This window comes from Xiphophorus couchianus, chromosome 8 (genome assembly GCF_001444195.1).
Source record: "Xiphophorus couchianus chromosome 8, X_couchianus-1.0, whole genome shotgun sequence".
NCBI lineage: Eukaryota > Metazoa > Chordata > Actinopteri > Cyprinodontiformes > Poeciliidae > Xiphophorus > Xiphophorus couchianus.
The window spans coordinates 27,759,603-27,776,620 of record NC_040235.1 but is presented as its reverse complement, the minus strand read 5'-3'; the positions used below and the strand labels follow the sequence as shown (position 1 = coordinate 27,776,620).

Sequence of the window (17,018 nt, the reverse complement as noted above, 5' to 3'; positions counted from 1 at the left end):
CCTGGTGGATGGGAAACCACTGAAACACCAACAGACTAAGATTACCACCAGAAATATTTGAACATTTGAACAAAAACTACTGGATTAAAACAGACAAAACAGGCCAGGCAAAATATCAGACTAGAGAAATACATAGAAGTCCAATCAGTTCACAGAGTTGATGTTCATTTAAAAAATGTTTGAAATGAGCAACTCACTAGCCACCCTATTAAGTAGAACATGCCAGTGCCAGATTGCCATCAGAACTGCCTACATTTTTTTGTGGCATAGAAATATCTAACACCCCAGAAAGGTTCTGCTCCTGTATTCTGTGATCCACTGTGCCAAATGTCTTTGGAAGATAGCATCTCCCTCTGACATCCCAAAAAACTGAGTGTTCAGGTCACCATGTGAACCACATCCTGAACAAACACACACAGATGAAGCTGTGTCAGGAGGAAACGTCTTACCTCTCTCCCCTGTGGATAGATTATCTGCTCTGCTCTCTTTTCTGCTGCCATCAACTCTCCTTTGCTTTCTGCTTTCTCCAGCTCTCGTCTCACATTTCCTCTCCCCCTCCCCTGCTCTCCTCTCCTCCTTTTGTCCCATATTGCCTTTGTTCATTTTATCTTTTCTCCCCAACTGATTTCCACCTCTCTTCCTGTTCCTTTTCACCTCCTCTCATTTTATCATCCCGTCCAGTCTCTTCTTGTCACCTTTCATCTTGTCCTCTCCTTGTCCGCTTTTCTTCGAAGATTTCTTTGCAGTGCTTCCCTTTGCAATCCCTTTCTTGCTTTCTAAGTAGGCTGAGATCTAGTACTTAAGTGATCAGGTCAGGTACCTAAGAGGATCAGAATAGTGCAATTAAGTGCAGATTTTAGAATTGTAAAGGTTTTTACAGGACACCTTTTTGCTTATTGCCACATATGTTCTTGATTTTGATAATGACTCCAAAAACCAGGAAGAAACATTAAATAAACCAACAAATAGAGTACAGATCCAACATTAACAGGCAAATGTTCATAAAACACCCTGAAATAGATTAAATTACTGTCAATATGTTTAACTATAGCAACATCTGAAGCTCAATGGAAAACCTAAAACACAACACGACTCCATTAAGAGCAATAGCCAACATACTGGACCCTGTTGTGTAACAATAGGCTAGATTTACCAATGAATAAACATTCATAAATCCCAAAGGCTAATATTAACAAAATTAGAAATTAAGACCAAAATGACCAAGTCTGGTCTCCACATGATTATCAGGAAATAATAGCTAGATGCTTTTTAGTCTCAGTTATTTCTAACTAAAACAAACAAAATGCTGGGTATGGTCTATACAGGGTAAGGTGATCTGGTGTATAACTTTACTACCTGGTAGAATAAGACTGGTTATTCTGATTATTGTGGCCTTTAATCACAATACTCAGACAGACAGTAGAGGACATGCAGCATGAGTGACACAGCTGGGATTTGAACCTTTGATGGCTGCATCCAAGTCAGAAGTCAGTGTCTTCAATACAAGATGTGCCTGCTATACATCACACTGTCCAATTATCACTTCTGCTAAGACATTTTTTTTACAAGTTAATTATGATTACTTAATTCAAGAAAATGTTGAAAGTAAAAACATATAAATGTTTTCTAAATATTAAATAAATAGAGAAACGTCTAAGTCCAAATTTATTCATAGCTCAGCAGATATATGTTTTTATTTGGGTTTAGTTGCTGTCAGTTTCATTTTCCCATTGATTATTACATGTACATGTACCTCACTACCACACACCTCACTATGTGGTGGAACCAATAAAAGAAGAGTAGAGTGGTAGTCATCAACTACAATGTGAAAGCAGAGCCACAATGTTCCATTATTCACTAAGTCAAGGTAGAAATTGGTGGACAAAATCAGAAATCATATCAAAATTTTGAACAGATGGCCTACATCAGCTTAGGTTATGCTGCACTCTAATCATCTTGTTGACAATTAATCTGCACTGATCATACATTTTTTTGTGAATATTCCAAGTATGGTTGTAATGGTTGCATAATATTAGATAATCTTGTGTTGGTGATAACATCGCAATGACACTATCAGATGCAATGTGAAATAAACCAGGAAGACAAAGAATTGGTAAGTTGGCTCAAGTGAACACCTACTACATATGATTGGTGAAAATCCAATTACAGGGACTTGAGCTGATTTTCTTACAGTTTCCAGCTCAGAGGTTGTTCTCTTGATTCTCTTTACTGTCAGTCTAATCTTCTTCTTTTTTTTTTACCTCTGCAGTTTTCTGTTCAGCTTCATTTTCTGTTCTAACACCTGATAGTGTCATATTACCTCTGCTGGCTGTCATATTCTTGGCACTAATATCTCACTCTATTGAAGCAATGCCTCTCCCACTGGTCACTGAGCCTTTTGGGTTCTTTCTTTTTTTACATAGCTTCTATCAGCTCAGCGTCTTAACATGTGACAGTGTCACTCTGGCTAATATCCTTCCACATTCCCTCTGCTGGTACATAGAACTGAAAGAGAAGACATTTCTCTTCAGGATTGGGAAATTGCTGCTGATTACCAATAAAAAATTCTACTACAGAATTAAACAAGGACATTTTGCAGTCCAAATCAATTATGAGGGGAATAGAATTGACACAAATGCAGAGTGGAGCTGAGCAGTGGCCCAGTGGGGAGAATTGTTGCCTTGCAACAAGAAGGTCCTGAGGTCCCTGTGCATGTGTGGGTTCTCTCTGGGTACTCCCTCCTGCCAAAACATGACTGTTAGATCAATTGGTCCCTCTAAATTACTCCTGGGTATGAGTGTGTGCATGAATAGTTTTGTGCCTCTGTTTTCCCCGGTGATGAAACATTCCCATGGTGTTATACTTGGACATACTTGTTAAACAGATATTACCCACAAAGCAACCAGACTAGTTGGAGGCGACATCTTGGCTGATTTCTCATGATTTTCCATGACATCCCATATTGAAGCAGTGTGTGTGAGGTATTGTCTTAGAAAACAGCCATAGAAGTGGAAATATTAATTAGCCAGATGCCCAGTTAATAATGTAATCACAGATTTACAACTCCATGACATCATCATCATCAAGCAGGCTTTACATTTGATGTAAAGCCTGCTGTTAGAAGATGTAAACTTCTAACTTTGGAAGAAAGCATGTAGTGTATGTAGATATCTGGTTTCAACTGTGTGTGTGTTCACAAGCGATGTGAACAAACCATGAAACAATGTGTTTTGATGGAAACTGAAACTCCATTTATTTGCTAAAAGCTGCATAGGACAACATTACAGATTCAGTGCTGACATTTAAATTTCACAGCCATGTTTGTATGAGTAATGGCTACAACTCTATTTACCCCTCACTCACATCTTCTAGCTGCTGCGTTCAGGGCTCTACACAGCCCACTGTTTTTCATAGAAAAACACACAGAAACACACAACTCCAGACTCACACTTTGTCATGCCCAGCCTTGCTCTCCAATCAATTCGTGACAGTCTTGTCTGAAACTTATTTCAATGTTCCAGTGCTCTTTCTTCTGCCACTGCTATTTAACACAATTCTGCATTATCCTCTCATCTTGCCCTCCTCCCATCACACACTCCCCCTCTCTTTCCATCCCTCTCTTCATCCGCTTAGGTATTGGCAGACAGGCTTTCTGCTGATGCTCACATCACGCTTTCACACTCTGCTTGACAGTTGATTTGACCGCAAACAGCAACACAGACTGCTCCTGCAACAGTCCTGCACATGCATCATCAAACATCCATGTTATGTTCTCTGAAGCTCTTTGGACCTCGAATTAACAAATATATGAAAAGGTATAAAAATGAGCCTCCTGCTACTATCAATGTGTGTGTGCGTGCGGGCGTGGGGGTGTGTATGTAGAAGATAAAAACACAAAGTGCTTTTGAAGTTGCATTGGTTGCAGCTCTCCTGCTTTGACTGCGTTTGTACTTGTGTTAATCTCAGAGAGCAGAGGCCAATTTACAGAACTGTGAGTCTATTTCACAGCTGTTTGAACACAGAAAAACACACACACGCAGAGTGTAAATGACGACGTATCGCTCGGGGCTTCTGACATTTAAACACTTTTCGAAAATGCGCATGAACCCCTTACACATCACGAGTTGTGAAGCAGGTTCAGTGACGCACAGCCAATCAGAAAGCGAAGACCACATCCAACACTGTCGCGTCAAAACTTCACGCTGTTTAACATTTTACTTGGTTCAGACGTGTCTCTGTTTGCCTTGGCGTCACGTGTTTGCTTTGGTTTAATTAGTGATGGAAAATGATGGGACCGAACACATCAAATCTTTGAAAAGTGGTTTAATCGATGCCGCCTGACTGAACTCTGATAGATGAGATTATTATGCAGCAGGCATCATGTGGCGATAAAAACAGCAGGCTCATAAACAACAAGGCAGAATTTAGATCAATCTGACAGCATGCTGAGCTCACTAGCACCACACGTTCTCTTATTATCATAGTGTCCAGAAGTGAAATACAACACAACACCTGTGCAGATGTTTTGTGTGACTTTGAAAGTAGCTGCACTATTCTAAGAAGGTCACGTTTTCAAACCAGGAAGCAAGAAAACAGAGCAGGTACTCCAGAGACTGTTGTTTACTAACAAGAAAAAATCTAAATTTTCACTCCTTCCTTGGTGGATGATCATCAGGATCAGTTATTGTGAACTAAACAGTTGCACCTAAAATGTAGCCACCAGCACTTCAGGTTAAGTCAAGAAAAACAGCAGCTGTTTGCAATAAACTACCAAAAAATAACACTCAATATATTTCAATTTCTTAAATATTTCAAGTTAAGCAAATGTGCCATTTTTAATAACTATACAATCTTAAAATTGTTGAGCAAATCCATGTCTAGCATCTTCAGTACTCAGTAAAGCAACCTTTAGTCTCACTGACCATCAGTGTTCCTGCCCTCCAGCTCATTAACACTGTTGGTTTGTTGTTGCAACCACATTTTTCAAAACCCACTAGAGATTTTCAACAGCGTTAAAACGATGGTCTCTAGTTTCTTGGCTTGGTTTCTTCTGAAGCCAGGCCTTGGTGATCTCCTCACATCAAACAATGTCATCCCCAGCCATTGGGCATGACATTGACCATCGTCTTCCTCACAGACAGCAGGACATTTTCTCTGAGGATTTTCAGCGATCTGATTGGATCTGTTTGGCCTCCACATGCTGCAGGTTTCCAGAGCCAGTTGAGGCAAAGCAGCCCCAAAGCACCATTGAGCCACAGCCATGTTTCACCATATGTACGGTGTTCATGTGTTTTTTTCTTCCTCCGCCAGACATCCCACTAAAATACCAAAAGCAAATCTGATGCACATGTAACATCCACAAACAGCAGCAATGGACGACAAAGAGGTTTCTCTCGGCCCACTGAGGGTCCATTTCTGATCTGATTGGACTACTGTTGTGTTCAGGTTGTGCTAAAAGGAGTTAGCCCGTTAGCGAAGCTATTTGAGCCTAAAATTACATTAATGTCAGCGTCCACAGTCCAGATTTCTAAAGAAGCTCCATGAATAATCAGAGCTTCCTGAAACTCTGGGAAGACGAATGGAGAGACCAGAACTTTTCTCCAATCTGATGGTTTAGAACTTTGTTGTTGAGCTCCTATCTCTATTTGCTCAATTATAAATTACAAATTTTTTTTTGTCGATATGTGGCTTTTGATTAACACATGATTAACTGCAGACCCTGCAATTAATTTGATTTAAAATTTTAATCAAGACCCAGCATGATATAATTATAAATAGATGCTGAAATCCTAACACTGCTGCCAAAAATTGTTGCAGTGAATTTCCCCTCTGTGGGACAATAAAGGTAATTTCTATTCTACTATATGGCACACCAAGTACTCCCAATTGTTTCATATTTGCTTTTATTGCAGTGTGAACTCAAATTCAAATCAGACAGAATAAAATGGTTTTTAGATGACATCTGTAACATTTCATTAGGTTCATACCGAATAGATGTTAACATAAATCCATAATGTCCCATCATTAGTGATCAGCTCATTAACTCAAGCCTGTTATGATGTTCCAGATGTGTTCCACTCTGCTGTTCTTTTTTTTTCTCATATCAGACGTCTTATCGTCATGGCTGCAGTCTGATCAGAACTGCAACATTTAGCATGTATTCACCAGGTCATAGGTAGACCTATGGTTCATTTGTAAAACAAAAATCTTTCGCCTGCTAAATGACACTATGATGTCTTCCATGATGACTTTGGAAGTACATTTTGGAAGGCTTCATGAAAGCTTTGCTTTAGCCTCACGGTCTCATTTTTCCCTCGCTGACATTTGTAATTACAAAGTCATTCATTCAGTGGCTCCCAGAAGGAGCCAGCAGAATGAGCTGTTGGCTTATCCCACCCAGCCTGGGAATCCCCCATCTGCAAACAACTGCTGCATCAACCTAAACATTTGAATGTGCGTGTGTGTGTTTGTAAGTCTCAACTCTACTGAAAAAACACAGAATCACTAATGCACACACACACACACACACACACACACACACACACACGCACGCACACACACACACACACACACACACACACACACACACACACACACAGTATTACCTGAGATAATGGAGGCGTGTCTGAATTCCTCTGAGAAATGAATGGGTTCGTATGGAGACGTCTCGTAGAATTCTTCACCTGAGAAACAGCAGAAACAGGAAAAGCATTCAGCAGGTGCACGAACTGGCCAGCAACAACTGAGCCACCCAACAATCTGGATCAACATGGAGATGTCTTTAAAATCGCTGTGCTGGGGCATTGAAGTGCAGCAGTAGAGAGCTGCGCTGCACATACAGAGGCTAACAGATTCCTGGGTTTTATTCCCAACCTTGATTCCTTTGCTGCCCGTCGTCCCTTCTCTCTCTGCCTCCGTCTTATCCGGTAGCTGTCAGTAAAGGCCACTAGAGCCCAAAAAACATAAAAAAACACATGCTGGTTGACCTTTACTACACAAAAAGCTAACCACACACATTTGGCAGATTTGTTCAACAAAAGAAAAAATCCGGGAGGAAATACAGGAGAAACTGTGAAGATCAGAGAACACTGCAAGATTCAGCTGCATATTAAAACAACTTCAGCTGGATTTCCTGTCAGCCTCTGGTTTGGCCACGAATGCCTTGAAAAACTTCACATTTTTCAGACCTTTGAACTGAATAATGTTTTTTATATTTATACAGTGAACCCTCGCTATTTCGCGGTTCACCTTTCACGGTCTCGCTGCTTCGCAGATTTGCATCATGCATTCTGCATTCTGACTGGCTAAACAGTCTCTCCACTTCTTCTCTACCTGTGTGTCAACAACGTTGCGGTTTAATATGTACACATACGTAAAACAGCTTGCCATATTTAACATAATCGATGGTGGCATGTCGGTTTATAAGAATCTTATTGCCTATTAGAAAAAAGAGCGACAACAGCTACCGATAACTATGTTCTTCTGTTAGAATAATTATCTAAGTTCATTTACTTGTGAGTTTATTTGAAAGGTTATGTTTTCATATTATTATTTTGTGTGTAGTTTAGTTGACTTCTTTTCTTCTGTGAAATACTATTAACCATTTGTAGGATGTTTGCCTGGAGGCTAGAGACTTTGACATTCCTGTGGTATCAGCTTCCATCTGTAATTGATTAGTTGTGGTCAGTTGCATGCCCTTGTAAGGGCATGTCCACAGGCGGTGCCAGAATGTAAAGACGGTTGGTCAATTCTCTGTGTGAAGAAGCCCAACCTCCTTTTTCTATACAATAAAGAGAAATGCAGAGAAAGATCTAGCAGAGTTGATCCAAGACAGTGTTTTACAGCGATTTGTCGCGTCTTGGATCTTCCCTCATTTTCTGCAGAAAAGACAATTGCCTTGGTCTGAATCTTTGCTAGATAGGAATTAAAATAAACCTATCATCTTCTCTCGAAAAAACACACCTGCACCGCGGGCTTTAGAAGAAAAAAAAACCCGCTACAGAGCGGAGTCAGGATGCAGCGGCTCAGTCAGAAGAGCAGTGAAATACACATGAGTCACTATTAGTCCTACTGTACTTAGTTTTTTTTCCTAATCATTTTTTATTTTCTCTCGTTCTAATCCAATGACTCAGATCGCGGTGGGGCGGCGCTGATCTCCGTAATTCGGGCTAAAATTATTATTTTACAGTACAGTAGTTATTTGTAAAAAATAAATAAATAAATAAATGTTTATACAGTACTTTTTATTTGTTAAACAAATGTTTGGGCCTGTAAAAAGGTTTTGTTCTTTGGTTTCAATGTATTATGGAGTATTTTATTGTATAATAATTGTTAAAAATAAAGGTTCCTACTTCGCGGATTTCGCCTATCGCGGGTTCTTTTTGGAACGTAACCCCCTCGAAAAACGAGGGTTCACTGTATTTGTATTTTGGACTTTGCAAAAGCACTTTGAAGGGCAAAAGAAAAAACCTAGTCCGCACTTTCAATTTCAAACGCAGTCTAAATCAGGGGTCTTCCACAGTGGTCCGGCATCTTGAAGGGCCAGTTTTTCCAGGCCACAATGTTGATGATCCCCAAGAATTTTGGAGAAACATTCTGTGTACCGCTGAGACAAAAGTTGAACTGTTTGGAAGACGTGTTTCAAATTCATCTGAGATAAATGTAACACCGCATTTCAGAAAAAGAACATACCATTAGTAAAGTACAGTGGTGGTAATGTGATGGTCTTGGGATTTTTCCTTCTTCAGGACCTGGAAGACTCACTGTGATAAATGGAACCATGAATTCTGCTTTCGACCAAAAACTCCTGAAGAAAAACGTCCGTATGTTGGAGACCTTGAACTGAAACCAACTCTGGTTCTGCAGCAGGATCAAGTCAAATAATAACTGGAATATTGATCAAAATATTTGACGTGTATTGACAATTTTGATGATGGCATTTGAGAAAATGTAATACTTTTTACTGCTTTCACATTCGGTGGCTGTCAGATACATGGTCAATTTATTATGTTCTTATGTTTTCATGATGTAAAGCACTTTGAATTGTGTTGAAATATGCTGCAGCGATAAACTGAGATTTGATTTTGATACTTCGAATGATCCAAAAACACAACAGCAAGTCCACCTCTGAAGAAATATAAAATGAAGACTTTGAAATAATCTAGTCAAAGCCTTGATATGAATCTTTTTGCGATGCTGTGGCTGTTCATGTTAGAAAACTGGTCATTATGGATGAATTACAACAAAGATGAGTGACCAAAATTCCTCCACAGCTGGAAAAAAAAACTCACTGCAAGTTATCACATTGTAGTTGTTGCTGGCGTATATATGTAAATATATTTGCTATCCTACTTTCTGCATTCTGTATTTCTGTTTTCCCAGTCAGCCATCAGAAGCTCCTGCTGCTGCTCTGTTGTTGGTTTTCAGCAGGAAGACAAACAGAACATTAAAATGACTAAATGTCACTTCAGGAGAATCTCCCACAAAACGTTGATGGCTAAGAGCTTATCATCAGCTCCTCTCTTCCTGCAGAAACCATGCTGACATTAAGCAAGCAGGGAAACTCAGGCAACCAATCAGAATGACTTACAAACGCAAATGTGCGTTAGTGGCTGCAGAGCTACATGAGCAGAGAAATTGCTTTGGCAGGTTGAGGTTTTGGTTGAGATAAAAGGAAAAAAAAAAACATTTTAAGCAACATTTCTCTGATCTCTGTCTGATCTGACAGATTCAGCTCCTGAAACACAACCCGTATACTGACTCTGATGTGTCACATATTGCAAATGGTGACATGGAGTCTACGATAAACTGACTCACAGTCACAGCTATCAACATTCTCCAGGGAAAGAACATTAACCCTCCACCAAAGTTCCTACTGGGTTTAAATTCAGTTTAGTTACTTTTTGAAATCCAGTTGATTCTACAATGTCTGAATATTCATCTGCTGATATAACTTGTTTGATGTTCTTTATATGTAGGATGAAATCCAGGTTGCATGTTGTAGAACTGAGTCAGGTTCTGTGAGTAAGACATGATAGATAAACCAGATGGTTGAGATGGTTGTAGTATTGAGATCTGTGAGAGGTGAATTTAGTCTCTGTGTCTGATGACTGACGTGTTCTGAGTTTAGCTTTTAGTCTGGGGTGGAGTTGGGTGGACAGCCTTGGACTCCATGGGTTTCAGGGGTCATATGGTTCTGCTGTTTGAGCGAGTCAGTGACCAGGAAGCAGAATTCTGGACCACTAAAAGATGGACTGACCATTTCTTATTAAACCAGCATACAGTATGTTGCAATAACCTAGTCAGATTAGAGATCTCTGTATTCCCAATGTTAATGTTCAACAAGATCAACATCCTGACTTTTAGACAAATGTTATGCAGCATTTTCAACCCATCACAGAAGGTAACAGAGAAACAGCAACGCCCTGTTTCCATCATCTCTGTTTAGTTCTGTTAGATTAATTAGAAAACAACACAGATCACTGTAATCTTGTGAGATCTATTGAGGAGCTGTGAGTTGCAGACAAGTTCCATCCTCAGCTATGTTGTTATAATATTGGCCTGGTGAGGAATCAACCCAAAGATAGTGAGAAACTCATTTCCACTATCACATAATTTATGCCTGTTGTTTTTTTTATATACTCACATAAACAGACTTCCTTCATATCACAGCGCCAAGTTTCTGAAATAGAAATCAGCAGGTGATCGAAGCAAAGTTTTAGTTATTTGGAATCAATTTTCCAAGCAACTTATGCAAATTTTTACACCAAAGAAATTATCACTCTGACAACATGAAAAAGCTTCTGTATGATCTGTGATGCTCTCTCTGTTGTTTGACATTTATGAGGTGAAAAAAATATTCTGACCTGACCACCCCCACATGCACATGGAATATTAGTCAAGATAACAGTAAAGGGTATTTGTTTTTTTATTATCATGAATCACGACTTCCTTCTGAGTTTTTCTTTTTTCCAAAGACAATTGCTCGTCTTTGTATAGTCGCATTTTATTCTAGATTATTTATTTAATAGCCATAACAATGCCATAGAAAGGACAAAAATATGCTTCAGTCAGTTTAGCAAGTGTCCTTTAACTTAGCTCCCAAGGCATTAATAGTTTAAAAATATACATTTTTAAAACTCTGACAATCCAAGCAGAAAATGATGGAGGAAACAGTTTGAGAGAAACGTGGTTCAGCTTTAATCAGAGACAGTTTTCAGTTTACTTTGGGAATTGCACTTTTGCTCATTGGTCATTGACCTGGGAGAAGTGAAAGAAGAACTGGGACTTAAAACCAACAAATACGATTGCTGGTTTGATCAATTCAATTCTCTTTGTTGATCGAGTGCCAATTCAAAACAAATGCGATCTCAGAGAATTCAGAGGTACATTCTGTTTAAAAATCAGACACTTAATTTGGTTGTGATGCTGAGAATGAACACCATGAGGTGACAGAATCCTTCACCAGCTCCACCAGGTTCAATTCCAAAAGCTTTGGGAATAGTAAGAACTTGTTCTCTTTGGTTTAGGAGACTAAAACTTTGCATGCTGTAGATGTCTTCATAACAGCACCCTGCAGCTTCCCAACACGTCTTGTCAGCAATTACCAGGGTTCCCAGACCTATCTACACCTCCCAGAATATCCCATTTGATATTTGGAGGCTTATTTTCAAAGACTGACTAAAAGTTTTCTGTCACAGGCTCTAGCATCACCAGCTGGAGCAGCTGGAGTCTGCAGATCAGGAATGCTGTGGCTAAAAATAACCATTTTATTAGGAGAAATGGAAATATGATACTTGAAATGTTCTGGGCAAATTTAAGGGGTAACGCATTAAATATCTCAGCTTTATAGTTAATTTAATTATCTTGGCTTCTTGTCCAACTGAAATATTTCACATCATTTAACAACTTATATAACGTGATCAACTGTCTTAAAGATTTCCGTGTGACAAAAAACTGAAATGGAAATAGAAATGTTTCTCCCCGTTGGGGGGAAAATCCTTTTTTACATCATGTAGTTAATCCAACAAGTGTTATGAGTGTGAGGATGGATGAGCAAGAGCTGAACTCAGAGGATGTTGCCCTGGTGGATTTACAATCTAACCTGTTGTAGAAGATAAAGCTCTCTGAGTGTTTACTGTCATTGTTTTAGATTTTACATTAAACCTTGATTTGCTCTTGTTCTGGATAATTCCTTGCCCGGTCATTCCAGGTCCTTGGTGGACAGACGGCTGACCTTGTCCAGAGTGTGTTGACGGTGAAAGATCAGAGCGACCGAATGCCCTCTGAGCCACAGCTGAGCAAACTGACACTTTCCCCGCTAAAATGAGCAAATCTGAGGATTCCATTAACCCACATGTCCTTTTATCCAGCAGGTAAACACTCAGCAGAGAGTCACTTATTCACTCTGCATTCAGATGACATTTCCACTGAAGTGTGTGGGAGTGTTGGAGAGCAGCCAGGATCTCCAAATAACAACTTGTGCTCATTCACAGTTTTGTCTCTAATCTTTGCGCCACACTTTAGCGTGCCAGCCAACCGCAGGGCTTGTTTACTCCGGCTTTGTATCGACGCCGGCCTGAATTCCCCCTGCAGTCATTTACCACCCGTAAACATTAGACTGGCATTTAGCTGCACACAACCTCCCGCCGCTCCTCTGGCTCGGCTCATGCTTCTGCTCACAGCGACGGGACCATCACACCCGCAGAGTTCCAGCTAATTCACTCTCACTGAGTGTTTTCTGAGAGGCTAACAGTCCGATGGTGCTCCGGTCTGCTCTGGTGTGCTGGGACTCAGACACCAGATGTCACCGAGTCCATTCTCAGAAATGTGGACTGGGGTGGACGGTTTTCTGCCGCCTCTCTAAATAAATGCTGACATGCAGACTTCAGTCTATTTCTAGCTGCTGAGCTAATGTCCATAGATTGGTGCTGAGTGAAGATGAAAGAAGAAGTAGGGGTATTGAGGAGAGTGCTGCTCTGAGCCTGGAATTACTGGCAGGAGCCACATTTGGAGGAGCTGCTTTTTCCCCCTTTTAGAAATGACTTTTAAGACCCAAAATAAAACGAAAAATTATTTTGCTTTCCTCAGCAACATCCAACAATGTGAAGCTTGGAGGCTGAAAAATGGCACAAACAACTTTCCATCACTACTCAAATAAGCATACTGTCTGTGTGTGGGGGGGGGGTGGGGGGGGGGGGGGGATTCTATAAGGCAGCATTTCAAAATAGCAAAGTACATTTTTATTTAGCTCTTTAATTCTGATGCCACTAAATAAAATTCCATGCAACCAAATGGCTTCAGACGTTATTAATTAGAGTCCATCTGTATCATCTCAGTATAAATGCAGATGTTCTGTTTTGGCCTCAGAGGTTTATTAGAGAACAAGGACCAGAGCAGACAGGTCAACATCTCATCAATGTTTACTCAACTGAAAACCTGATCAAATGTATGATGGCATGTTACAGCTATTGTATTAAAAAAAAAACATTAAAAAGTACATTTCTGCAAAAAAAAAAAAAATCTCAGATTCTTAAATCAGACATTAATCTGTTTTGACAATAATCAAAAATAGTCTAGAAAAAAACCTGGAAATTTCAGAGTTTTAAAAAGCATAAATACGGTTTTCTTTTAAGCTTCTCATCAATTATTAGCAATTATTAGAAGCGTTTTGTTACTGAATACATTCTTCCACAGATTATTGAGAATGGTATGATTCATTTTCTGCAGACCTTTTTTTTAAATTAAAATGTAAATAAAAACATTCCAAATTAATGCTCATTTTACATAATTTATCCTTAAACTAATCCATTCCCGTATTGTCTTAATCAAAACTTCTAAATGATATAATGGTACACCTGTACTGGATCCAGTGTGGAGTGTGAATCGTTTTTTAAACTAGAGACACACTCAAGCGGCTCATGGAAAATCTGACAACACTGAAACATGGTGGTGGCAGTATGATGCTGAGGGGAAGGATGATAGTGAGCTCAATATAGGGCAATCCTACAATCACAAAACCTGTTTGAAGGAGCAAAACATTAACAAAAAATATATTTATTATTTTTTACAAATACAAATATTTTTCAGACATAAATTCATTGATGCACAAAGTAAAAAAATCTCAGATATTATTTGCATGTATTTACAACTGCACGTTTTGATTTAGTGGCACACATTTATATACCACACACACATATCCCCACGCACACGCCCACACACACATTCCCATGTCAACATGCAGAGAGCAGACATTCTCAGTTATTTCATTCTACAAGGTTACAGAACTCCATTCACAACACGATCTGATTCACCAGCAGCAAATATTTATTACTGCAATTTGAGCCCACAGAAGAATCACTTCTTACATAAAGCCTTAGCTTTGTGTTGACAGTCACATGAAAGTAAATACATTAAAGTTTCCCATCATGCTGTCATAATCACAATGAGAAAAAGTTCAAGGGGTGTGAATATTTTAGCATAGCAATGTACGAGGTAGCGCTGAGAAATGTTTGAAAATATGAGCACTGACCCTACAAGGTGACTAAAGATCTGGGATAAATAGACATGAAGAGCAAAGGTGCAATTTAAAGCTAATTGTTATTGAAATCCTCTGCTCACTCGCACAGCAAATGATAACACTCTGTGTTTCACTTGATGAATATTTCATTTGCTCCTGAATAATGAGCCACCTTGGAACCAGCGGAGGGTCTCTGAAGGAGTGTGTGTGTGTGCGGGGGTGTGTTTGTGTGTGTTCCAGCCTCTGTAGTGATGTATCAATGAGGAGGCAGAGATGTGAGGGAGCACAGCTGATCCAGCCGGGGGCCAAGCAGCAACAGCAGAGCTGGTAAACACACAAGCTGTTTATGTATGAAGCTGTAATATGTACATTTAGCCTGTGGGCATACACACACGCACACGCACGCCGCTCTGCTTACTCAAGCTCTACACACACCTGAAAACACAGCACTCAGGTCCGGTGTGGTTGTGGAGAAGGTAATGGCTGGTGGTTTTCTGCTGCCTGCAGGTCTGATTGTGCTCATTGACTCGTTGAAGTTTTTGAAGAGAATCTGCAAAACGTTTCAACCTGCAGCTGTTCGCAGGAGGATAAAATGTTCAAACTGCTGGAAAAGAATGACGTTATTTTATTTTAATTGTTTGTCTGGCTAAACAACTCAGTATTGTGTCATATTGCTGGATATAAGATGCTGTTATCAGGTGGAATAAGATCCCTTTAAAACCTTTGCTTTGATACTGATGATAGGATTCTTCCTTTAATCTTTTCCTTTTAGTTCTGCTGTTAATGCATCTGCAGAGATCAGAACTCAGATTAATGGCATCTTGTAAACAAGCAGTCAAAGCTCCAGCTGAGCAATTTGATTGTAAAACTGTAGCAGCAAACAGACTGAAATGGTCACATTGTGAGAGTGGAAAGCAAACAAAGAAATCAGACCTTTCTCAGCCAGACACCAGGAACAAGGCTTATCTAATGCTATCTGGGAACAGTTGTTTGTCTTCAGCTCAGGGTGATTCTCTCCTACTCTCTATTTAGATTGTATCTCCTGAGTTTGTGTGTCTGCAATCAAACTTGGAGACCTTCCTGGTTCACTCTATTAGCCTGTCACACATTCTCTCAGCTCGTTGTCTTTTCTGTGACACAAGAAGAGATGTGGCTTTAGAGCAGAGGCGTGAAGGCTGGACCGACTGCCAGCTTGTTTTGCACAGTTGTACCTAAAGTTGTGAAAGAACCTCAGTGTTGGTTCTGTTGGACCTCACTGTCAGTTACCTACTGACACTTCATGTCTACAATTTACATACATTGGCAGAAATTCACCACATAGAAAATGACAGAAGCATCTGACCCTCTGGAAACAACATGGATCTGAACTGCTGGGGACTTTGAGAGTCTGCTGGTGGCAGTAAGAGTAAATGATCTTGCTCCATAGCTGGAGGAAGCAGTGGAGAATCTTCATGGAATGTTTGTTAAAATATTTTGTACACCACCTCGACCTCCACCCAAACTTTACCTCAAGCATTCTCAGCTGGACCGACTGCACTGGCCATCAACACTGAGTTTCCCCGGCTGCCTGTGCTGAGGCTTTGGCAGCATGTTGGACAGCGGTCAGCATGGCCGCCATGACTGGTCTGCAACTACACAGCTTTGTACACACTGTGTACTGTAGAACCTTTCTATCAGAACCAGAATTAACTTCTTCAGTGGAACATTGTTTTTCTAAAATGGGAAAGATTTGAATCATCTGTTCACATGGAAACTGCATTTTAGTGAATGTTTGAGATAAAGTTGCAGCTACTGCAGAACCTTTGATAAGGAATCTCTACAGAAGACTCAGCTCGCCTTAGTGGTTCACCATTCATTATTTCTTGCTGTGTTTACGGCTAACTTCAGGCGAAGGCTTTAGGCCCATGTCCCATACTCTAGGTTCAGCGCCACCAACAGGTCTGAGGGAGAAATAATTGCATTTTGGGTCATTTTTCTGAGTGGATGAAAACATTTCTGGAAATGTTCCCATGTGGAAGCTGGTGCTTTTGAAACAAGCAGCATGTTGTAGAAAAGTACACTTCTGTGTTGGCTGATGATCATCTGATCCACCAAATCAGCTGATGAGGTGGACTGATACTATCTCTGGCTTGTGATTGTCATCTTTATGGTCTAATTGTCCTTATGTCCAAAAATTCCATATTAGTTTCATCATTTTAATATCAGACTGTCCTACCTTGGCATGTGATTTGCAGTAATTTTTCATTTCATTTGAGTGAGCATTCATGTGAACATAATTCTTGGACACTCAGATTAAATGAAGAACTGCAGACATGAAAAGTTAAAACCCAAAGCTAGTCAAAAAGAAGAGAAACTGTACTGCGTGTGCGTGTCTAGGTGTGAGGGCGTGTGTGTACGTGTGTGAAGGAGCAGCTTTAATCTGCTGGTAGGATGCTGTCTGCAGGCAGAGGGTCAGTGTTTCCCTGTGCAGTACGCTGATGAGTCATAGGTCAAACGGCTG

General features: G+C 40.0%; 1 protein-coding gene across 2 annotated transcripts in view; it reads right to left on the bottom strand.

Annotated features, from left to right (window-relative positions):
• gfra2b (GDNF family receptor alpha 2b) overlaps positions 1-17,018 on the bottom strand; it is a 116,294-nt gene that overhangs the window by 64,570 nt on the left and 34,706 nt on the right. For both annotated transcript variants that reach the window (XR_003596529.1, XM_028025523.1), the window contains exon 3: positions 6,606-6,683. Coding sequence is in view for 1 of the 2 variants with exons in the window: in XM_028025523.1 (XP_027881324.1) it covers positions 6,606-6,683 (78 nt within the window). In the remaining variant the exon portion in view is untranslated. The remainder of the gene's footprint in view (positions 1-6,605; positions 6,684-17,018) is intronic.